We start from the raw sequence: 24,742 nt of genomic DNA on the forward strand, positions 1-24,742 counted from the left end.
AAATTAGTAACTCCTGTAAACATAAAAATATCCATACCTTTAAATACAAAATTAAATGTTCATAATATAATCGTAACATCATTTATTGTTGAAGTATCACATATTCACAAATCGTGAACAAATTTATATAATAATCTTATTAATTAATTATATGGGTTTAATATATTTCTATTAGTTCTTCAGGACCCAGAGTTGAGTTCAGTTTTTTTCTCTTTGGAAGTTTTCATGACTCGTTTGGTTTTCGATTTTGGTTGTTTAGCCACCTAAAAATAACAAAAATTATATCTCTGCTAGAGAACTGAATGTTTTATTTGCTAAATAAATCAAACTTACCTTGACTTGATCAAGATCTGGATCACCTCTTTTGAGATATTTTCTAAGAAATGGTGCCATCAACATTGGATCTAATTTATCAACGTCTTCTGATGAAATTAAGCTAACTACGAGACCAACACTCATCGTTACCAAGGCTCCAGTTACAGTATACCAAAGATAGCTTAATCGATAAAGGGTCCAAGGTTCTCTATCAAATATTATAAAATCAAAACAAGTAAGTACGAGGATAAAAATATTCGAAAATTTGATATTAGGAAATGAATCATTCTTACGAGTCATCATCTAGGATAGTGTCTGGAGGTACCAGTAATAAAAGATTTTTCACTTCTTGGAAAGAGTAGGTGCAACCCTCTGTGCTTACAGGTTTCTCATCGAATCTTTAAAAAAAATATTTTTTTGAAAATATGATTTTGCTAAATATCTTTTCATAACACCACCATTATAAGCTCGATTTTTGGTAATGCAAACGATACCTTAAATACCACTTTTTAGGATAGGCCGTAATATTTTTACCAAGCGTGCATCGTACTACAAAGTAACAGAGACTGATAGACTGATGGACATTTATGTCTGCACTTTATGGTACGATGGGTTCAGTGACCTCAACTTTGGTATGTAGACATACATTTGCGCTAACTGGTGGGATAAAAAATTTGTGAATTGTCTGTAATCTCGAGAATTGGATTAGAGTGGATTGGAGTGGATTGATATGGATTCGACTAGATTTGAGTGTACTGGAGTGGATTTAAGTGTATTGGGTTTGGAGTACTTGGATTTGATTTCTAATCAATTGAATTGGAGTTGATTGGAGTGAAATTAATTGGATTAGAGTGAATTGGACTGGAATGGAATAAAATTAATTGGATTGGAGTGGATTGGAATTGAATGAACTGTATTGGAATTGAATGCATTGGAGTGGATTAGATTGAATTGAATTGGATTGGTATTAATTGGATTTGATTGAATTGAAATTAAATTGAGTTGATTGGAATAGAATGAATTGAATTGGATTGGATGCAGTATTCGTCTCGTCTCGGCTAAGCCTCGTCGACGAGTCGTACTGCCACTTACACAATCAGCCAAAAAAATTCCACTTGGGGTCCTTATATTACAAATAACTATTTTATTACACTTCCTCTATAAGTGCGATTTTATTTACTGCTAACAATACCTGAAATATCACTTTTTAGAATAGGACATAAAATTTTTTTTAGGGTACAGCTTACTATAAAGTAACTGAGACTGTGATCTGATAGGCTGATGGACATTTTTATATGTACTTTATAGTAAAATGAGTACAGTGGCCCCAACTTTAGCATGCATACGTACACTTGCGCTAACTGGTGTGCTAAAAAACAATTTGTGACCGTCCTTTGCTTCGAGAATTGAATTGGATTGAATTGGACTGAATTGGATTGGAATGGATTGGAGTCAATTCTATTGTATTTGAGTGGGATTGGAGTTATAGTAGATTGGATAGGATTGGGGTGGATTGAAATTAATTGGATTGACTTGGAAAGGATTGGATCATATTGAATTGGAATGGAGTGAATTGAATTTGATTGGAATGAATTGGGATAAGATTGGAGTGGCGTGTATTGAGTTGCAAGGAATTAGTGTGGATTGGAATTAATTGGCTTGAATATAAATGGATTGGACTGAATTGAATTGGAATTAATTAGAATGAGTTGTATTCGATTGGGATGAACTGTACTGGATTTGGGCAGATTGTATTGGAATAATTTGAATTGGATTGTAATGGATTGGATTGAATTTGAATAGTTTGTATGGGAATGGAATACATTGGATTGGAATGTATTAGATGGTAATGGATTGGATTGAAATAGATTGGAATGAGTTGTATTGGATTGTGTTGGCTTGGAATTAATTAGATTGGATTGAATTAGAATAGATTGATTTGGAGTGGATTGGATTGAAATGAACTAGATTACAATTATTTGGATTTGAGTGAATTGGATTCATTTGGAGTGGATTTGGTTGGATAGGATTGAATTCGAATGGACTGGACTTGCATGACTTGGGATTGGATTGGAGTGAATTGGAATGACTTGGACTGTGTTGGATTGTAATTAATGAAGCTGAATTGGAATGAGTTGGATTGGATTGGAATGAACTGGATTGAATTGGAATGAATTAGATTGTAGCGGATTGAAATGGAATGAATTCGAGTGAATTGGAAAGAAATTGATTGGATTGGATTGGAATGGATTGGATCAAAGTGGATTTGAATGAATTGGATGGGATTAAAGTGGATTGGAATGAGTTTGGAGTGGATTGAAATGAATCAGAATGTATTGTAATGAATTGGATCCAAATGGGATGAGTTGTATTGGATTGGAAATGGATTATATTGCAATTAATTGTAGTAGATTGGAGTTAATTAGACTAGATTGCATTGGAATTTATTAAAGTGGATTGAAGTGGTTTAGATTGGAATGAATTTGATTGGAATGGATTGGACTGGACTGGAGTGGATAGGATTGGAATGAATTAGATTGGAATGGATTGGATCAAAGTGGGTTCGAATGGATTGGATAGGATTAAAGTGGATTGGAATGAATTGGAGTGGATTTAAATGAATCAAAATGGATTATAATGAATTGAATCTAATTGGGATGAGTTGTATTGGATTGAAAATGGATTAGATTGGAATTAATTGTAGTAGATTGGAGTTAATTAAACTAGATTGCATTGGGATTTATTAGAGTGGATTGGAGTGGTTTAGATTGAAATGAATTTGATTGGAATGGAATGGAATGGATTGGACTGGAGTGGATAGGATTGTATTGAATTGGAATGAATTGGATTTTATTGGGCTGGATTAGATTGGATTGGATTTCCTTTTGGGTTTTGAGATTGGGACTCTGTGCAACCTATTTGCACTTATGATCGACTGGTGTGATAGAAAATTGTGTGTGACTCTCGGCCCCTGAGCGGCATTTTGCTTCGTGTGAATTGCAGTACTTGGCCGAAAAAGTGCCACTTAGACTCCTTGTATCACAAATAACTATTTTTGAATTTAAAAAATATAAGGTTTAGCAAAAAACCAAGTTTTTGAGTTATAAATTTGGGTGCACAATAAAAATCATCAATAACTGTAATAAAATTACACATTTTCATATTATAGGCCCAAAAACATCTTATGTGGTAGCGTTGAAAAATTGAAATTTTTATTGGGCATATATGTACATATTTACACATTTCTATAAGAATACTACTTTTTGTTAGTATATTTACCTTATTTTTCCACTGGCGATTGCTGCTTCTGCTGAAACACAGAGCCAACTCATGAATCCCAATCCAGAAACTCCGCCGATTAAAGCACCCTAGTTAATAAATAAATTCATGAAAATCCGATTTTTATTTTATAAATTAATAAAAAAATATAGTGAATATTTTGATTAATAATAAGCATAGAATATCAAATGTTACCTTTGCATTTACCCAAGGAATCAAAATGCCCATGCTAAAGATTCCAAGAGTGGGACCACTCGTTATTGAACTTAAACTCATGGATAACTATAACAAAAAAATATTAAAGATAAATAAAAGCAGGGCTTATTTAAGAATAATTTTAGAGTGCATAATTTATACCTGCAAAACATGGGAGCCAGTTTTTTCAACAAAGAAAACCAAACCCACACAAATAATTCCCAGCGAAACGACTGTCAATTTCATCAACAAATCTGCAGCTCTTGGAGTGAATGGAGTTTTTCGATAAGGTTTAATAAAATCCTCTAATACCACTGCAGCCATCGAATTGAGACCAGTGGATAGAGAACTAAAATTTTAAAAATATTTATGTTAAAAACTGTTTTTTTTTTTAATAAAAGAGAGAGAGAGAGGAATAACAATATTTGTATCAGAAAATGAAATACCTAAGGGCTGCACTAAAAACTCCAGCAACGAAGAGACCAGGCAGTCCAGGAAGCTCTCCTAGAACTTTCATTACTAGAAGCGGAAGAAGTTGATCTTTAGCTTTTGCCAGCTGAAAAAAGGGATGTAAGCAAACTTATTGTTTATTTCAAGGATTAATAAAATTTCAAACTATTCGGTCTATTACTATTAATATTTCATTTTCCACGTAGTTCAAGGTCCTTCACTTAGAATCATTAACTACAATGAATTGTACCTTTGTGCTTAATGGATCGCACTCGTGATACCAAGCGTACGCGAGCATTCCTGCATAGCCACAGATACCAATTAAAGTCAAAACACCTACTATAAAGCACCAGAGAGCCCTGCAAAATAAATAAAAGTTAATAATAATTTTGAAATTATCACACAAGTTTCGTATTATTTTTAACCGAATTCATTAAAATGTGTCGTGCCATAGCAATTAGGAAACTAAATTCAGCATAAATCAACATTTTAAATCGTCTTTAACGTCTAATACACAAATTTAATTACTTAATTCTTAATATTTCAAAACAAATTTTAAAAAGTGAAGAAGAATCCAGCGAACAAATTCAAGAGGATGTTCAGGTGTTGGCCAGGGTGAATATTAAGTATTTGTCCACGGACTTTTAAATCCCAATATTTACATTTTTTTAAATCAAAAACAAATAAAGGGGAAAGAAAATTAATGGAGATTTATTCAATAGTGTTTTGACTAAATTTGATCGTTAAATTCTTGTTTTTTTAAAGAAGTTCTTTGAATTACTAAAAATTTGGTAAGTACTTTTTATAACAGCCTAACTATCAAAATCGCAATTGTTCACCACTCTTACAAGGTGAATCCTATGCATTGTCTAGATTTTTTTTTAAATTTTATACCCAGGAAAAAAGAATCCATTGAATAGACATCTCTGTGAATTGCGTATCTGAAATTTGCAGATTCAGAAAGTTAAAACAGAATCGGTTTCTGACTATGTGAATCGGTCCTTTTTTCTCAAGCAGATTCGAATCTGCCATGTACTACAATGACCATTTCAAGCAAGGTTATTTTGAATCGCTTTCCTTCCTTTTAAATAAGATTAAAAGGAAAAATGCGCAGGTCTACTAGATTCCTTTTGCTATTTCAGTTATTAGTCTTTTACGGCATATAAATTAGTCAACAAAATGATAACGACTAAAAGTCTTTAAAAAACAAATCGGCGGCAATTTGAAATTCCAGTGACCGATACGCAATTCAAAAGCCTTCGAAACCCATTCAGCAGAAATGAATGGATTTTTCTTTCCTGGGTACTCCTCTCAATATTAGGCCATCACCAGACTTGTAATCTAGATATCACATAGACCGCGATGCAGTTAGATCAGGTGGTAGAGCTCCAAGTTTGTAACCGGAAAGTCTGAGTTCCCTTCCTGTTGCCAGCATTTCTTCCATTTTTTTCATTCAAATGTTTTTAATTGGAATTTGCTACTTTTATCTAAATGAAGTCAAAAGATTCAAATTTAAAGGAAATTTAAGGAACATTTTCTAACTTTTCTCCCGACAGTATCATCCAATAAAATACTTCGGAAAACTTTTCTAATAGTTAATATTCCTGCGACACACTTGCAACAACTACAAATCAACTATGCCAAGGAAGCAAGCGATATATGTTTTTCTTCCGTCCTTCATTTAAATTATATTTTTGTGTCTTTTTATTTACTAATTCTTTAAAATTAAATATTTATTTTATTCTTATTATAATATTCCTATGTACAGTGAAACTCTACTATAGCGCCGATTTTTGGGGTGACGATGGGTGGGAAGTAACTCATTATAGCCCGCTCTGCTTTTGTTTGTTCACGCCTGAGTGCTCGTTTGACTGAATACCGCAGACCCCGCGCACCCCGCGCAGGCACCTTTTACACCTACTTGCGGCGCATCGTCGATTCTCGGAAGGGCCATAGACGGGAGGGCTATTCAAGGATTTCACTGTATTTTACTTTTACTCTTTAACTTGGATTTGAGCCCGATTTTGGTTCTGACCTTCGACTCAAATCCAGGCTCTCCAAACGTAAACATCAGGGCCAAGTGAACACTGACATGCAACTTGCAAAATGTGACGCAACATGGAGCGGCTTCTTTCATCAGAAGCCGCCAGGCGGCGTCATGTCAGTTCTCGGACTCTACCGCCTGATCATATGGCGTACGTGGATTTTTTAAAAGCAATTTTTCTCGAAAATAGCCGAAAAGTTCATTTTATTACTTTAGCATATTACAAATTCGGTAATTGCCTAATACTGGGAGGTGTATAAATTTCAACGAAATTTTAAAACCAAATTTTGAATTTAAAAGAAAAACAATAGGTTCCTACTGTGCTATTGGGAGCTGGATTGAACCATTGGAAGACTGTTCGCAAAAACAATTTATGTAATCCCTAAAAATATTAATGAACACGTACATTTTTTCAGTTATGAAAGTTTGTAATAATAAAAATTATTATATAGTAAACCCAGTATTACTTTGTTGTATGCATCCTTTGCTTTAAGCATTTTTGAGACAATAAAAATGGTTTTGTAAAATATGGTGTTTAGGATGTAATGAAATGACACATTTCTATATTAAATGCATGGTACTTTAGAGCAACCTCAATGGAAAATTGGAAAAATGTAGAATTTTTTTTATTGGGAAACAATTGAAACTATAAGAAATTTGATATCTAATATTTTATATTTTTAAAATAAAGCTTACTTTCTCGCTGACTGAAGATTTGGCAATGCGAGGTATCGTTGAACCATGTTTTGATTAACTGCAGAAATTTGCAACCAATGCACGAAACCACCAATTACCAAAGCCCAAATTGTGTGTCTCGTCAAGGGACTCCAATCGGTTCTATTTTTAAACGAATATTACACAATTTATATCAAATCCATAAACTATTATCATTTATTATCTTCTAAAATACTCTTTTGTAATGTAAATAAAAGCAAGAATCCTAAAAACATAAAGTTTTAATATTATTGGTTCAAAAGACTAGTTTAACTTAAAATTCAAAAAGCAAAAACTTATATTTTTGAGAGTAATTGTAATACTTACGAGGGTATTTCGATTCTTCCAGATTCGAGATTTCTTAAAATCACGACCGATAATCCTCCGAGGTCAGAAGTTCCTTTACAAACAATAAGCAACATTGCACCAAACATTATGAAAGTTTGAACGAAGTCGGTCCAAACTACAGCTCGTAACCCACCCTACAAAAATAGTTAGAATTATATTCTTTTATTGACAACATTTTAAATAATTCTAAAAAATTAATTGCCGTTCTTACCACACAAGTGTAGAAAATGCAAACGATGCAGACGAAGGGAGTTACTATATGAACATTGACACCAGTAACTGAAATATTCAATGCAAATAACATTAAAAAATCTAATCATTCACGTAAGAATAAATGCCATCATAGGTGAATATGTATCCAAGGATTTAACGGAAAATTGATAACTCTTATACGGTTTGATCAATTTAATTAACCATTTCTGTATCAATTATTATTTTAGAAGTTTTAGTAAATTATGTTTTTTGCACCTTGATTAAAAGCCAACGCTGGGACGTATATGACAATTGGAAGCCAAGTTATCTGTAAAATATTAATAATAATTAGGGCTTATTGAAAGATTTGAAAATATAAGATCATGAAATTAAAATAAACTGTTTCTTCATTTAGTATCATATTTTTAATGTTCATAAAGTTTGGGGAAAAGTTTCAAATGATTTTTGAAGTCCTCTACTAAAAATACAACTTATATCAAGAAATCTACCTTTTTAACTGAACCCCATTTCAATAAACCCTGAATTGTGACGAAATAATATTAATATTGTTAACCAAGTTTTTTATTTAATTTTGTACGTACAAATGAAATATATTTACACACAAGACTCATCACTATCCGTTCAGCCATTCACTAGAAAAATGTAGATCATGTTGTAACATTAAATTTTCATTATTCATAACTTTAACATCAAACTCTTGTTTGCTACTGAAACCTGGGTAAATCTTTCCGAACATAAGGACTATTCAAAAAATTCATTTTACCCCAAAGAAAACGACCTTCGATTTATTGTAAAACCAAACTCGAATTAAAAAAACCTAGTAAGCAGAAAATTCCAGTAAACGCAAATTTTGATAATGCTAGACCTATACTACAATGTTATATAGGGTAAGGGGGGGGGGGCAGCGCCAACCAGTTAACAGTCAATGATTTTTTTTAAGTTAATAAGGTATTGAATTGATCCAGTTTTTTCTCACTTCGAGTTCTACATTACTTGATATCATATTTCTATAAGTATTAATCACATTTAAAAAACAATAATTTGGTAATTTAATTATTTCTAACATGCTGTATTTCGTCGGCTTTGCCCCTCACCTGAGGGCAAAGACGTCTGCAGGTTTTTATGAAAATCAAAACATTTATAAAGATAAGAAAATATGCTGGTTTGCTTCTGTTGTATTTTATGTACTGGAAAAATTACCTTTAAAGATATCCAACAAGAACAATAAGTTATTTTGAATAAAAATAGAGATAGCTGTAATATAACCTCTTATTCGTTGACATTCTACTAGAAACGGACTTTACGCAATGTTTTTACTGTGCCAATACAAGAAAACTGCATACCGACCGGATTGATAATAATAATATTTAATAGTTTCTTCCCATGGACATAGGAAACAAGGGACTAGGCATGCCATTGCGGGGGTGATGCAATGAGGGGGGAGGTCCGCCACCTTTTGATGTCCCGCGACAAACATGGTAGCGCCCACATGTTTATATTTTTATGCACAGTTTTTCGGCAAAAATGCTCGTGCGCATAATCAAATGGCACATCGTAAGATGACGGCTCTCCCCATTCATGGAATTCTCCCCCCTCCCGTGGATTCAACCCCGCTCGCCAAGTTAGGATGGCATGCCTAGTCCCGTGTTTCCTATGTCCATGCTTCCATGTAGCCCACAAGATAAGTTACTGTTCTACATTGTCGATCATTTATCGACGAAACTTGTAACACGTCTATTACCTAAGCACTTGTAAATATTATTTTCGTCGTGCCTTCCCCCCTGGCCAAGCGTCACTTATTTGTGAGATTTATTATATTTTGGACTTGAATTACGTCTAACTAATATAATTAGACTGTGTGATATTGTTTTATCTATCAAATTTTTATACTATAAGTATTGTCAATAAAGTTGAAAACTTTATATTTCTGTCAGCGAAACTTCCATTCTTTCGTGGTAAAAACTGTTTTCTGTATCATTTTTCTCTTACAACGTCAATTTTCAAGATTTTAGTTAGTAACACTATCTCTCTGATAAAATAGATTTATTTTATGCAAAGTAGAACTAAAATTGTTAAATAATAGCCATGTTATAAGGAAAATCACTTTGCCCCACTGTCACTTTTTTGGCTCCACACACTTTTTTTGTGTGCATGTGTGATTGAAAAAGAGAAGCTACTTTTTATTGATCGTAATCGTACATACATTTATTTCATATTTTTTGCAAAAACACTGAATTTCAACAACTAATCATTGCAAATTACCAAAAATATCTCTAGTTCAATCATTTTTGTATAACATTATAAACAATTTGGGCGTATTTTTCTACCTACTATAATGAGGCTAGCAATATTTGGTTATCTTTTTTGTAAATAATGGAAAAAACCTCGATCTATTGAATGATCCAAAGAAAATTAAAAAATCTTAGAAAATAAGAATGGCGGCTATTTTTCTGGAAATAATAAAACTGGATTTTCTCAAAAGTCCACTTACACTGGAACCGCAGTTATATCCGCCGTCCTAGAACGTAAACATTCACTTATATGCTCCCGGAAGGGGATCCCACAAATGCTGCTCAGCGAAGGAGAAATGGCCGCGCTGCGCTCTGAATGGCTTGTTTGTCACGTGGTACTGCGAGGTGGTGAATGACAAGCGGATATAAATGAGAATTATGCAGGGATATAAGTGCGAGAGGATATAACCGCGGTTCCAGTTTAATTCAAAATGTTTATTTTATTTTATTCCTGAAGAAGATGGTTAACAATGTCTACTATATTTTTCATAAATATTTTTTAGGTAAACCATTTTTTCGACAATGTACCATATGGAAATTGCAAATAAGTGAAATAGAGTATTATCTATTGAAAAATAACTGATCTTTTTACAGATCGTGTACAAATCGGCCAAAAAAATCGTAAATATTTAAGTCGATGGAATGCAACATTTGAATAAATGTAGGACCGTTCTGTTGGTTTTGGACAGATTTTGATAATTGGAAGAATAACTTCAAAAGCTCGAGGTCGTAATTCCTTAGATAAATTTTTGTCGGCTAAACCATGAAAGAGTAACCTTTTAATTTAAATTTATTTAAACAACAGTATTCATGTGTAATTTACTCCACGAGTCGTAGAACATCATAATGAGTACTTTCTATAAATTTCATTAGAAAAATTCAAAGAATTGGTTGAATTACGCCAAGTTGAATTGAAAAAAGGTAAACAAAATTCGGGTTTATTTTTAAACCAAAAAGCTACAACTTTGTTATCCCGAGAAAAAATTTGCCCCATTAAATTTCCAATAAGAATATATATTTTAAAAATTAAAATTCGAAAGTTCTTTGAAAAGTATCCAGTTTCGCGAGAAAACTGTATGCGCGGTTACAGTATTCAGCCTCTTATTTTACGTTCGTATCTAAACAAAGGTTTGTTGAGGTTTTCACAGAAAAAACTCTGAGGGTGTGTAAGCAGATATTTTTTGAAAAATTCGACCACCATTGACAAATGATATGATGACTTATGAAATAATATATATATATATTAATTCAGATACTTACGATTCCAATGGTGAAAAGGACGGATCCCAATATTCTGATCTTCTTATTAAACCGCATTTCCAAATATTCGTAGGTGCTTGTAAGCTTAAGTTCATGAAATACCGGTAAGTAAACATTAGACATAACAAATCCAACAAGAATAACCCCGAAGCCTATGCACAAGTATCCAGTGCCATGTACGTAGACCTCAGTTGGAGTCCCAAGAAGGGAAATTCCGGAAATGAAACTAGCAATTAAACTGAGGCTCACTGGAAAAGTTTTCATGTTTCTGCCTCCAACCAAGTACTCGTCTTCGCCAATCGATTTATTTACAAAACCAAAATAAATTCCAATTGCGCCACAGCCTAGAAGCATCGCTGTAAAAACGGTGTAATCTGCTGCTCCAAAATTTTGCATAGATTCGCTGATTTCCTCAACGGTCGGCATCGAGTCACTCGACTTCATGGCTGAGCTGGGTTTTTTTTATTTATTTTAAATTAAATCAATTGATAGCTCCTTTTGTTCACGAATTTACCTATCTATATGCTCCCTCTGAAAAAAAATTTCTTTAATTGCACAACTGAAATTAATAAGGTATGAAATTAAGATCAGTGGACAGGGTGACCCGGTAACAAGCGTTGAATTCAGAAAAATTAAGAATTTGTATTCCTATGAATACGCGATTTTGCCTCCGTCTAAAAAACCTATCAACGGGAACAGAAAAAGTGCAAATCCTATTCCTCTCAATCGACTTAGTAAAATTTAACGAAATCATTTATTTAACCTATTTTTCATTATTAAATCCTTTTATAACTTATAAATTCGAAAAATATTCAAATTTATATTTATTTATATTTTAATAATTTATTTAAACATCTTGAAAAATGCAACAAAGAAATCTATCCAAATGTGTGAATTTAAATAATTTTAACTCTAGAGAGGCAGAGTTGAATTGGTGAGAATTAAAAATTCAGAATTTACATTCCGCATGAAGGAATTAAAACAACTTATTACACATATTTTGTGAATTTATTAGAAGGAATTAAATAAAATCAAAATATGACCACTTCTGAGGAATAAAAAATATCTCTGCGAGGTGCGTTACCGGTACAATTAGAAGGAATTAAATATATTGAATACACGTTCTCTTTGGGAGAATAGAAAACTGTTTGGCGGTCGCTATGGAAATAGAAGTAAATAAATCTAGCATGTATCTTATTCTTATTGTGGCATTTTAGACAGATGGAAAAATCGGGCATTCAAAATAATAGAATAATCTTCAATTTTGCGCTGAAATCTGAAAATATTATTTTTTCTCTATTCTACGCTTATTACCGGGCAAGAGACGGTTGCGACTTTTTTCTGGGAAGGGCCGCAGTGCGCTAGTACTCATTTGAGTACCTAGCGCAATATTGTGCATACCAATTGGAAACGTTTCAGGCGGCCCTAACTGCTTTTCGAGGGTAACGATTTAGTAACAAGGCGAGTGTGAGGCAACCTCCGAAACTGTTATTATATGGGACTTCAAGTGTATAGACAAAGAAATTTTTTATTGCTGTGGATAATTTTGCATTCTATAGAGGACCGCATTCATTTCAAATCGTATTGTCCATATTTGAATTTAAAACATTGAAAAAGCGAATTATCAAAAAGTGCTAAACATTTTTGTAAAAAGTGTAATATTTTGCAATCTAATTTTTTTTTAATTATTCAGCCAGTTTACTAAAAAAAAACACCGTTTTCTTTCTCTTGACTTTTTTTTCTCTTGCCTTTTTTTTCTAGATTTGTCCTAATGGAATGAGTATATTTCATTATTATTATATGTCCTGTGCCTGCATTTTTGAGCAGGAAGCATTTTTTTAAATTTGAAAAATGAAGATTTACATTTTTTGCCAAAACCACTCCAGATACGAAATAAATCAAACGAACGAAATTGTTTTTCTAAAGATGTCCTCTGGCACTCTTTACTATCTCGCTTTATTTTTTAGATTTTTACAAAGATTACAAACAATAAAATTTTATGATGTTATAAAAAGTCAAAAAGTACCTAAAAAAGCAGTTTTCATAGCGAATTAAAGGGAAAAAATTGATGCAAAAATTATTGAAACATTTAAATTAGGTTCTTCTTTCCCTTCATGGCACGATACAATTGTATTGTTAAGGACAACATTTTTAATGATTTTATACATAGAATATATTTTTTACTTTAGGATGAATCTACGAAAAAAATAAGAGAAAAAACGAAAGACGAGAAATTCTATTAGAATCAGGAACAAAATTATTGAAAAATATCACACTTTTAACACAAATTTGACCATTTTATGATAATCCGCATATCCAATTATCAAAGCAAATACCTACTCATCAAAAATTTGCTTTGGCAAATGGTTAAGTTACGCTAATCTTATTCCTTTTAAAAAAATCTGCCCGCTTCGCAGGCACATTCTTAATGCGCGCGGCTTGCTTCGCCCGCAAGTTTGACCGCGCCTAGAGCGCGCGTCTGTTGGTTTCGTGCTTCGCGCTCGATAATTTATTCATCTCGCGCTTCGAGCTCGATAATGTATTGACCTCGAGCTCCGCGCTCCGTCTTTGTATGTTCCCAGCGGCGTAGCCAGGATTTTTTCGGAGGGGGCTTCGGGCTTATGTATAGGCAAAGAGTGGGGGAAAAGGGAATTGAATAATTTAAAAACTTAGTTTCGGGGTGGGGGGGGGCTGGAGCCCCCCAAGCTCCCCCTGGCTATGCTACTGTATATTCCCCACACTCAGACTTTTTAAAACTAAAGGTCAAGGAATCGACAAAAGTAATTTGGTGATTGTGAATTCTCTTTGGTTAAACCTCCTTCTGCTCTAACGAACTCATTCTCATCACGCATCTCGTGCTTCGCACTCTAGTTTGTCCCTCAAATTGTATATAATTTCTATAAAATTATATTACTACAATTCATCACATACATTGACATTGGCGAACTGGGTACCCAGGGGCGCGGCCGGGGACCCATTACTGGGCTTTCAAAAATCAACGTTCACTTTTTGAATTTTGATCCAAAATAGTTGGTTTACGAACTTGTTCTTACTTTTTATACCTTAAGAAAGTGTGCCAAATAGTCGGAGAGCCGAGGCCGTTTTTGGCGAGTTATTAGGTAACGATTCTGCCACTATTTTCCTGATTGTTGAGAATATACTGATCACGAAATGTGGCTTCTCCAGGGGTAGTCCCGGGGAGAAGGTTTTTATTTACTCATTCCAAGTTGTAAAAAAAATGATTAAAATAAGTCATAGGGTAACGGCTGAATTTTTCTGCGTTGTATGTGGAGACAATTAGACAATGTGGGTCTCAAAACGTGGATTAGCAAAATATAGTAATATTTTTAAATTTCCAAAATAATTAAATGTATTCTTTGATCCGAACTCTTGAAATCTAATCTAATAACTTGTTTTAGAGAACATTTCGACTAATAAGTAGTCATTTTATTATAAAAATTGAGTTTAAACTTAACAATTACTGAAATAATTAAATACAGCAGACAATTAGTCGAGATATTGTAATAAATTAAATAAGTTGCCCCTTTTCATATTTTCAAGCGAAAATGGAGTCATACTTTTTACATAAATAAGCTGATCTCGAAACTCCCTCAAGGTACGTATAGGCGCCCTCGAAAGTTAATATATGTAAAAAGTCAATATATTAGCGGGCGCCGATAAAAAAATTAATATTCCTTTCACTTTGACTATTTCAATATGAATAGTTTATTACTACAAATTTAGGAAATTTATATTAGATTGAAATCCAAATTAAAAATCCTATTTAACGTCCAATAATCAAATTGATGTAAACTCCAGTTAAAAAAAAAAAGGAATCCAACGACCAAATTCGGACCACAGCGAACAAAAAAAATACAAAAAAACGAAAATAAAAATAAATAAAAAATCCTATTGTAATATGAAAATATAAAAAAAAATCAAATTAATAATTTTCGGACAAAAATAAAAAAGAGAAAAATGAGAAGGCAGCCCTACACCCCCTTCCTTCTTTTTTTCTTACTTTTGTCTTTTTTATTTTTATTATCATCAAATTACAATAAAATTTTAGCAGCAGTTTGCATTAATTTATCATTCATTTTCAAAATATTTTCTTTAATAGAATCCAAAACATGCATTAGGGAATTTCTTAGGAATAATATGGGTGAACAGAAATTGGAGGACACTTTTTACTTTACAGGTACAACTTATTGAAGTACAAGTGTAAATCGTGGATAGTATTGGATATTCTTTTCACTCTTTCCATTGCAAACTAACATATATTTATTTGTTTCAACAATATAATCTTTTTGGGGCGCCTTGGCAGGGCTTAGGGGGCGCCAACCAAGGGGGGCGCAGCCGGAAAAGCCCGGCTACGCCCACATGTCAGCGTCCGCCACTGTGCATTGGCATTAAAACACACGTAGTTTCATTATCTCGTTTAAAAAAATGCACATTCTGTAATCACGATTTAAATGTTACACATGCAGCCTACACAACAGCCTGACTGTTTTTTAACTTCTAAACTATATCCCAAACCTCAGTGACCCAGACTTTGTCAATTGAATTTTCTATCGAAACTCAACCAGTTGTTATGATAATCTTGTAGGGCTTTCAACATCAACATTTTTCTTCTCTAGACTTTTTTTCGTACTGTGCGTTATGTAGCTTAAAATGTTCATTTTCGTTTTTTTTTAAGTTCGCAAATGCTATAAATCTAGTCATCTTTCGTTTTGTGAAAAAAGTCATTAGGATAAATTGTTCGTCTTTTTGAATACTATGAATATCATTACAGAGAATTCATGAATTTAAAAGAAGTGATCTCAAAAATATTAAAAATGTACTAACTTTTTGAATTTGTATCCAAAATGGCTGGCTAACGAACTTGACCTTTAGTTGAGGATACTAAAAAAGTGTGCCAAAGGCACACTTTTATATAACATACATACATACATATATGCACACACGCCCATACATAAATCCATACATACATACATACATACATACATACATATATACATACAAAACATGCATACATGCATGCATACAGACGGATTCGTAAAAACCTGTTTTTTGGATTGAGGGGGTCTCAAGGGGGTCGCAGGTGTTTTGAATTGCTAATTCAATTTTTTATGAGACTTATAAATTCTACTTCTATTCTACCAGACTCAAATATTAATTTTGTAATAATCGTATTTGAAGTTATTCATTCTCGAACTTTTTTGATTGAAAAATGTTCAACCAATAAGTGTTGCAAAATAAAATTGGTACAATTTTGAAAGACTTTCCTTCTAAACTTCAAAAATGTTTCACAATCCGAGGCCTAAGATGTAAAAAATAGTAGATAAATTAAAAGTGTTCTAAATAAATTTTTATCGTACAATCAGCGACGAAGTATAGTGTGGGCATTATTTTTTTAATTTTTGTCTCCCGGTTCTCGCATTAATTGAAGCTTCGGCTGAATAACGTTGTATCAACACATATTTGGTATCCATGGAGTTCTATGTATTTAAGTTTTTCTTTTAACTGTTTCTCTATTCCGCGGAAGCGCGGTGATCGAAAATTCGAAAACTGAATGGAGAAAAAAATGTCAAAATAGTCGAGGTTATACACTTCGAAAATGTACCTTTCTAAGCCTAAGATTGAAGTTTTTTTTAACAAAGGTAAAAAAAGAAAATTAAATTTATTAGAATGGCACGCATTAAAGAATAAAAAGGCTAAGCAGGCTGGAGTAAAACGTCGAGAACCGGTAACATCAGATATAAGATTTAAAAAAAATTAAATAAATAAATGAGTGATAAATAATGATCAGGAATTGTACGAAAAAATACTGTTTAAATTATTTTTAAAATAAACTAGAAATAAAACTTTAAATTACAATTACACGAATAATTAAGTGTTTTTCTTTCCTTTCTTTTAATGAAAAGACGAGAAATTATATTTGTATTTTTAAAAATATATGTAGGGACTAATTTGTGATGATTTAATTATTATTTTTCTTTTTAATATTTGAAATTTGTCGAATTCAGTTGTGAAATTTTTTGTCAACACTCTTAAACTAATGTAATTTTCTATTCTTATCCTCACAAAATTCTAAATAAGATTTTGAGATAGATGCGAAATAAATAGAAATGAATAACCTGGACTATTTTGATGTTTTATTCCGAAATAAATTTTTAAATTTTCGATCGCAGCGCTTCCGCGGAATAGATAAACAGTTAAAATAAAAACTCATATACATAGAAGTCTATAGAAAGAAAATATGTGTTGATACAACGTTATTTCAGCCGATGCTTCAATTATTCGTGATTTCTTCCGGTTTAAAAGAAATATACTCGCTTTGTGAAACCTATACAGTTTTATTCACGTATATGTATGATCAATTGCGAATTATTATAAAGTTTCGATGAAAGAGGAAAGACTAAAGGAAATTCGAGAAGTGATGATATAGGTAATGGGGATTTATGAAGAAAAGCAGGAGAAAAGGGGAGAGGAATTATAGAAAGAAATTAGGCGGGAAATGGCCGAAGTTAAGAAAGAAATAAAAAAAATGGGAAGAAATCAGGGAAAAGTTAGAAAAGAGGATGCAGTCATTGGAGCAAAAACTAGAAAAGCAGGGAGAAGATAATAATAAAAAGGTAGAGGAGATGCGAGGTAGGATGAAGAAACTTGAAAGCTCGAACGGGGATTACGGTGGAGGCGAGAGTGGGAATGAGGAGATGGAAAGGCTGAGAAAAATAGAACAAAGAATAGAAAGGAAAGAGAGGGAAGAAAGTAAATTAAGCATAGGGATAAAGGGTATAAGATTAGAAGGGAAGGAGCTAAAGGAAGGGGTGGACGAAGTACTAAAAAGGATTGATGCTAAGGTAGAGATAGAGGAAATGCGAAATATAGGTAGAGAAGAGCGAAGAGGGGGGATCATGGTACTGGTAAAACTAAAGAAATGAGAACATAAGAGGGAGGTGATGACAAAGAAGAGGTTATTATATGGTAGTCCAGAGAGAAAAGAAGATGATTTGACATGGGTAGAAAATAAGATGCAGTATAAACTAAGGAAAGTAGCGGAAGAGGAAAGAAAAAAGTGAAAGAGAACATGGGTTAAGTATAGGAGAATACAGATATATGGAGTATGGTGGGATTGGGATGAAAAGAGGGAGCAGATAGTAAGGAATGAGGTGCAGGGAAACTAGAAGAGGAAGGAACGGGACATAGGAAAATAAGAAATAGTAAGAAGGAAAAAAATACGAGAAACGAAAGTAGGGAAGAATGGACGACTTATTACTGGAATATAGTAGGATTGGAGAGAAAGGATAGGGAGTTTATGAAAAATATGACACAATGTGAAGTAGTTATAATGATGGAGACGTGGCTAGATGAAGAGGGATGGGAAAGAGTAAGGGGAAGGTTACCAAGAGGTTACAAATGGCAAGTGCAAAATGCAAAGAGGAATAATAAAAAGGGCAGAGGAATGGGAGGGATGGTAATGGGAGTAAGGGATGAATGTATAACAGGGAAAGATAAGAAAGACAGGAAAGAACAAAAGGAAGGATTAATAGTAGAAGAGGCAATGATGGGAGAAGAGAAGTGGAAGATAGTGGGGATTCGTATGAACGGTGATATGCAGGAGAAAGCAGAGGAGATTAAATAAATTATTAAAGAAAATAAAGAAGAGATTAGGCTGATAATAGGTGGGGATTTCATTGCGAGAACAGGAGACAGAGAAGGAAGGGAATGGGGAGAAGAGAGAGATAAAGATTTGAGAAAAAATTTGTTGAAGAGCTTGGAGGAGTTGGGATACTATATCTTAAACGGAAATATAGAAGGAGGTGAAAAAGGAGAATATACACGCCCAGGAAGTGAAAGGGGAACGGTAATTGATTATTTAATAGTAGATGATGAGGTAAGAGAGAAGGTTAAGAAACTAGAGGTAGGTGAATATATTGATTCAGATCATTTTCCCTTAATAGTGACATTAGAAAGACAAAAAAGCAATAGCTATGAAAGTAAAAGGGGAGAAAATGTAAATAGTGTAGGAAAAGGGGATTGGTCAAGGGAAGAAAAAGAACGGTTTAGAGAAAAAATAAGAAATATCAAGATGGGAGAGGGAAATGTGGACGAGGAGATGGGAAAAATGATAGGAGAAATAAAAATAGGATTAGAGTGCACAAACAAAAATGAAGTTAGTAAAGGGGGGAATAGAAATGGGTGGGATGAGGACTGCAAAGAGAAAAATAAGGAGGTCAGAAGGAATTAAGAAAGTGGAGAAAAGAAAAATGTAATGGGGAAAAATATAGGAAAAAAAGAACGAGTATATTGAGTTGTGTTATCAACAGAAAGAGGAAGAGAATACAAAGTTTGAGGAAAAGGCGGGGAAGGCTAGGACGGAAGAAGAGGTATGGAAGGTAGTAAATAGAGAAAGAAAAAGAAGAAAAAGAGTAAACCAAGATATTGAAATGATAGAATGGAAGAAATATTTCTTGGATTTACTAGGAAGGGTAGAGAGAAAAGTTATAAAGGGAGTAAAATATGGTAGAGAAAGAGATGAGGAAGAGGACATTTCAAGGGAGGAAATATTCAAGGTTCTAAAAATAATGAAGGATGGAAAGGCACCTGGTGTAGATGAGATTCCAAATGAAGTATGGAATAATGGATGGGAGGAACTAGAGGAATGGGCATGGATAATGTGTAATAGAGTATGGAGACGAGAGGGGTGGCCAGAGTTATGGAAAGAAGGAGTAGTTATACCAATAGTAAGGAAAGGCACGGGTGAGGAGTTTTAAAGATTATAGGGGGGGGGGCGGGGTGACGTTGGTGCCAACACTCTATAAAGCATATGTAACTATTTTGTCGGAGAAATTGAAGATAGAAGTTGAAGAAAAAAAGATCGAGTCACCGAATCAGACAGGGTTTACAAAAGGAATGGGGGTAATGGACAACATATATGTTCTGAACTATCTAGTAAATAAGAGAATTAAAAGTGAAAAAGGGGCAATAATAGCAATGTTTCGTGGACTTGAAGGCGGCGTTTGACTCATTAGACCGAGGAGAAATAGAAAAAGTTATGATAAAAAAGGGGATAAGGGAGGGATCAATAAAGAGAGTAGCAGAAATTTTTAGTGACAAGAAGCAGGGTAAAGGTAGGAGAGCAACTAGGAGATAGTTTCTGGTTGGTGAGAGGTGTGAAACAAGGATGTCCTCTGAGCCCACTTTTATTCAACTTATTAATATCAGACTTGGAAGAAGAAATGAGGAGAAAGGGTTGGAGAGAAGTTCGGATAGGGAAGGAAAAGATATATACACTGGGATACGCAGACGACATAGCGTTGATGGCAGAGGATGAAGAAGGGATTGCGGGATTAATTACACCATTAGAGAAATACTTAGATGGAAAAAAGCTGAATCTAAATGTATAAAAAAAAAGATAATGAGGTTTAGAAAAGGAGGAGAAGGAAGAAAGAATGGACAGGGAGATGGAAAGGAATAAAGTTAGAAGAAGTCAAAGAGTATAAACATTTAGAATATACCTTGCAAACGAATGGATATCATACAGCTCATATAAGAGAAAGGATAAAAAAAAGCAGCAGGGGTAATGAAACAGATATGTGGAATAGGAAAAAGAAGGTTAAAAAAATTGGAGAAGGACAATGTGGTTATCTGATACGCTGGTATGGCCGGTATTAGGTTATGGAGCAGAGACATGGGGATGGAAAGAAAGGAAAGATATTGAGAGTTTACAACAAAGGTATATAAGGTGGACACTAGGGGTAGACTGGAGGACTGGAGAGAAGAAGCATGAAGGGATAAGTTAAGTATTAGAGCGGGAAAGAGGGCATGGAAATTTGAGACGACGCTGAGGAGGGAAAGGGGAGGGAAGTTATCGAGAAAGTGTTTGATGGAGGTAGAAGAGAGGAGATGGAGGGCGATCGAATTGACGAGATGGGAAGAAGAAAGATGGGAATTCTCTATTGGTAGAGAAATAGAAGACGGGACTGGAGTAAACTATGAAGAATTGGAAAAAGGGAGAGAGAAAGACAATTAATAGAAAGATGGGGGACGATTGAGGAATCAAAAAACAATAAATGCTATAAGATGATCAAAAAGGAAGGGGTGCCAAAGTATTAAGAAAGGGGTTGGGGAGAGAGAAGGTGGATCAGACTAGCAACATTTAGATTGGGAAACGAGGTAAGGGACGGGATATACTGGGAAAAAGAAGAGAACAGAAAGTGTAGAATATGTGAATGGGAGGAGGAAACATGGGAGCATGTATGGGAAGGATGTAGGAGAGGAATGGAAGATAAAGGAAGCTGGCAAGAAAATGTGGTTAAGATTCTAGGGGAAGATGGATTAGGAGAAGAATGGATGAAGGAGTTGGAGGGTGCTAGAGGAGCGAATGAGAGATAATGAAAGAATGCACGTGAAAAAAGGTAAATGGAGGTATAAAAAAGTGAAAGAAAAAGGAAGCGGCAGTCGCTTAAATTAGAAGCATAAAAATGGTAAGTAATGGTAAGGTAAAAGTTAAGTAGACTAAGATGCGTTGCGTTCTCATGCTCTCTCTCGCTTGCACTCTCGCTTTCGTGCGATCGCTCACTCATTAGCTAATAAGTTTTAAATTGCGCTATTGCAGGAAATAGAAATAAGAAACTAGATATAACACTTTATGTAAATAGTTGTAAATAATTGTATATATAGAAAGGATAAGATTGTAAAAAAAATATAGATATAAACGGAAAGATTGTAAGGAATGGAAGTCATGTAAACCCTTAGGGGACACATTATGAATAAAGAAGTTAAATTGCATAATTTGTGAGTTATAGCGCTAAAAATTAAACAATGATATTTTGAATTGAAGAATCGCGAAATTAAATGATTTCATATTAATATTGCGAAAATAGGGCAATGTAAAAACGTTAAAAATATAATACCTTACGATTCGAATTCTTTAAATTTGGATCATTTTAAATTCAAAGCAATTAAAATTGTATTATTTATAACTAATAGCATTCAAAATTTAGTAATTAAAAATTCGAAACTTTAGAATCTGAATAAAATCAAATCGATTAAATTTGACAATTTAAAATTTAAAACTAAATGGAATCTTTCCAAGTAGAAGCTTCTGAAATTCTAGAATTTTGAGTTGTTATTATATATTAAAAATTATCATTTAAGATTAAAGCTCATTTCGAAATAAATATTAATTTTAAACGAAAAACACTAAAAATAAAAAATTTCTAGCCCGGAACGTTTAGATTTAAACGAGTGCGAACTTCATTTAAAACTGAACAAAATGACTGTCAACAAAAATTGTGATATAAAAACATTTTATGCTCAAACCCTTTAAAACTTTAATTATTTGAAGAAAGTTTAAATCGCTCAAAATTTAATAATTTTTAAATTGCTGATTATACTTTCCAATATAACCAATTCAATTTTAATTGTAAAATTAAAACGTATGGAAGGGAAAAATTAAAAATGTTGCATTCTGCATGAATATTAAAAGCTCTAAAATTGTAACCGTTTAAAACAATGAAATTATTTAATAACTGATGCATCAATTTTAGATAGCAGTTTAATTTTTTTCATTTTAAACTGAATTGGAAATTTAAAATCCTTTAAATTTGAAAGTCATTCATTTGGAATTTTTATTCAATCATGAATATGAAATTTCGAAATTATTAATAGCGGAATTGTTCTGACATTTTAAATATTTGAATTTAAATCTACAATATTGTGAATTTTAAAATTCAAGTGACATTCAAAACGACTGGATAGATTTTTTTACTAAAAAATCTGATTTCTGTCAACAAAAGAAGCCACTTTCATTTTCACCTTTCAAAATTGCAGAATTTAAAATATTGCGAACCTTTAAAGTTAAATTATTTTAAACACTTTAAAAAATATATATTTTCTAATCGGAAACTATCAAAAACTAGAAAACGCGCGAATGATGAAATACGGGAAATCTGCCTGTGTAATGTTTCTCTCCCTGGTGGGTTGACCACCCTGAAGGCGTAAATAAATAAAAGATCAATTAAAACTTACAAGCCAATCGGCAAAGAAGTTGCAACCTATATTTAAATAGACATGAACATTTTAAAATACAAAACTAAAACTCATCCTTACCTTGCAAAAAAAAAACAGTCTTGATTAAATTTTCAACTACAAATCCTTTTCAATAACGTGATCCTCTTTTTCACTTTTACACAGGTGACTTCCGTTATAATAATCGTGCAAAATTGCGTAATAATCATGACAATAAACTCGTCTTAAATTTGAATGTACAGTTCAGAGCCGAATGAAAGGCGAATAAGAATGAAGAGCGAAAAAGCGAGTGTCTCAGAAGTCCGCAGAGGACGAACTGCCAAGCTCGATCGTCGCCGAGTCCGGAAAAACCCTGAGTTTCAAATGACCTGGGTCATTGCAGGACGTTCAACGCAGAGGAGATGCTGCGTATATAATAAATAATCCTACAAGAGGGACAATTTTCTCGTTGAGATACAATGGACATAAGTGCTCAAGCAAAGTGGATAATTTGACCTAAATTTAGTACAGCCACTATGGACAGTGGACACGTTTTGTTGGAAATGGGGCTCTCGATTCGCGTCAACCGGTCCGATATGATACACAAGGTCGAAAAGTCGTTAACACGAAGGGTGACGACGTCAAATCCGATTCTATTGCTTACCACCGATACAAATTGTCTATACTGTCGCGTGTCGTTTATATCCTTTTTCAATTCTCATTACAGTATGTCTATTCAAATCCTGAAGAAAAAAAAATTCCCTGACAATTCCAGTCTTTTCCAAGGCATCTTAAGTTTTTTCAGGTATAATTTTTCATAGTACGAAGCCATTCAAATGTTTCGCATTTTTTAAAACGATAAATTAATAAAACTAATTTTTTTCTGAAAAATTGTAATTAAAAATAAATGTATTTTCCATCTAGTCAGTAATGACTAAGCAATTTCTGTCATTTGAAGAATTAACTTGATCGATAGTATTGATTTCTATTTTCACGGATTTTGGAATAATATTTACATTAATCGATGGTAACTACCTCTGTTGATAATACAGATTCCCTTAAATTACACGATCAATTATATTACAAAGTATTCTCAAATATAATATAACCATCGATTAATTAAATAACTTAATAATAATAAAAAATTATTATTATTAATTTCCTGAATTTGTCCCAAAAGTTTATGATTTTGAATAATATTTGAAACAAATTTTTATTATATCTTCTTATACTTAACATTAACAAGATAGATGATTTATTGAGAAAGTAGTTACGTTTTCAACCCAAAAACATTAAATTTCAACCAAAATGATACATTTTTAACTACAGTAATGAATCTTCTTCTGAAATAGCCCAGTGGGCACAAAAATTTGGCGACGTCTTTACGACAACTTTACGACATCCTATGTCCATGTCGTTTCGGTGTCTGCGTTATCATAAGACATCGTCAGATCATACGACTTATTTACGATATCGTAAAGACACCTTAACGACATGGACATAGGATGTCGTAAAGTTGTCGTAAAGACGTCGCCAAACGTTGTGCCCACTGGGAGATGAATTTTAAATTTAAAAAAAAAGAATTTTTAACTAGAGTTCAACTTTGAACCAAGTAGTT

At 33.2% G+C, this 24,742-nt stretch overlaps 1 protein-coding gene across 1 annotated transcript; it reads right to left on the reverse strand.

The window, feature by feature from the left end:
* Positions 1-67: 67 nt before the first annotated feature.
* LOC117176781 (sodium-coupled monocarboxylate transporter 1-like) lies at positions 68-23,502 on the reverse strand. Its single transcript, XM_033367078.1, has 14 exons — positions 23,227-23,502; positions 11,110-11,640; positions 7,814-7,865; positions 7,557-7,624; positions 7,325-7,479; positions 6,980-7,120; positions 4,490-4,598; positions 4,236-4,345; positions 3,952-4,138; positions 3,790-3,876; positions 3,595-3,683; positions 609-713; positions 334-523; positions 68-263 (listed from the first exon to the last, which is right to left on the reverse strand). Exons 2-14 carry the CDS (start codon positions 11,551-11,553, stop codon positions 180-182), a joined length of 1,821 nt encoding a protein of 606 aa, XP_033222969.1. The 5' UTR covers positions 11,554-11,640; positions 23,227-23,502; the 3' UTR covers positions 68-179.
* Positions 23,503-24,742: the final 1,240 nt, after the last annotated feature.

The sequence above is a fragment of the Belonocnema kinseyi genome, chromosome 7 (genome assembly GCF_010883055.1).
Source record: "Belonocnema kinseyi isolate 2016_QV_RU_SX_M_011 chromosome 7, B_treatae_v1, whole genome shotgun sequence".
NCBI lineage: Eukaryota > Metazoa > Arthropoda > Insecta > Hymenoptera > Cynipidae > Belonocnema > Belonocnema kinseyi.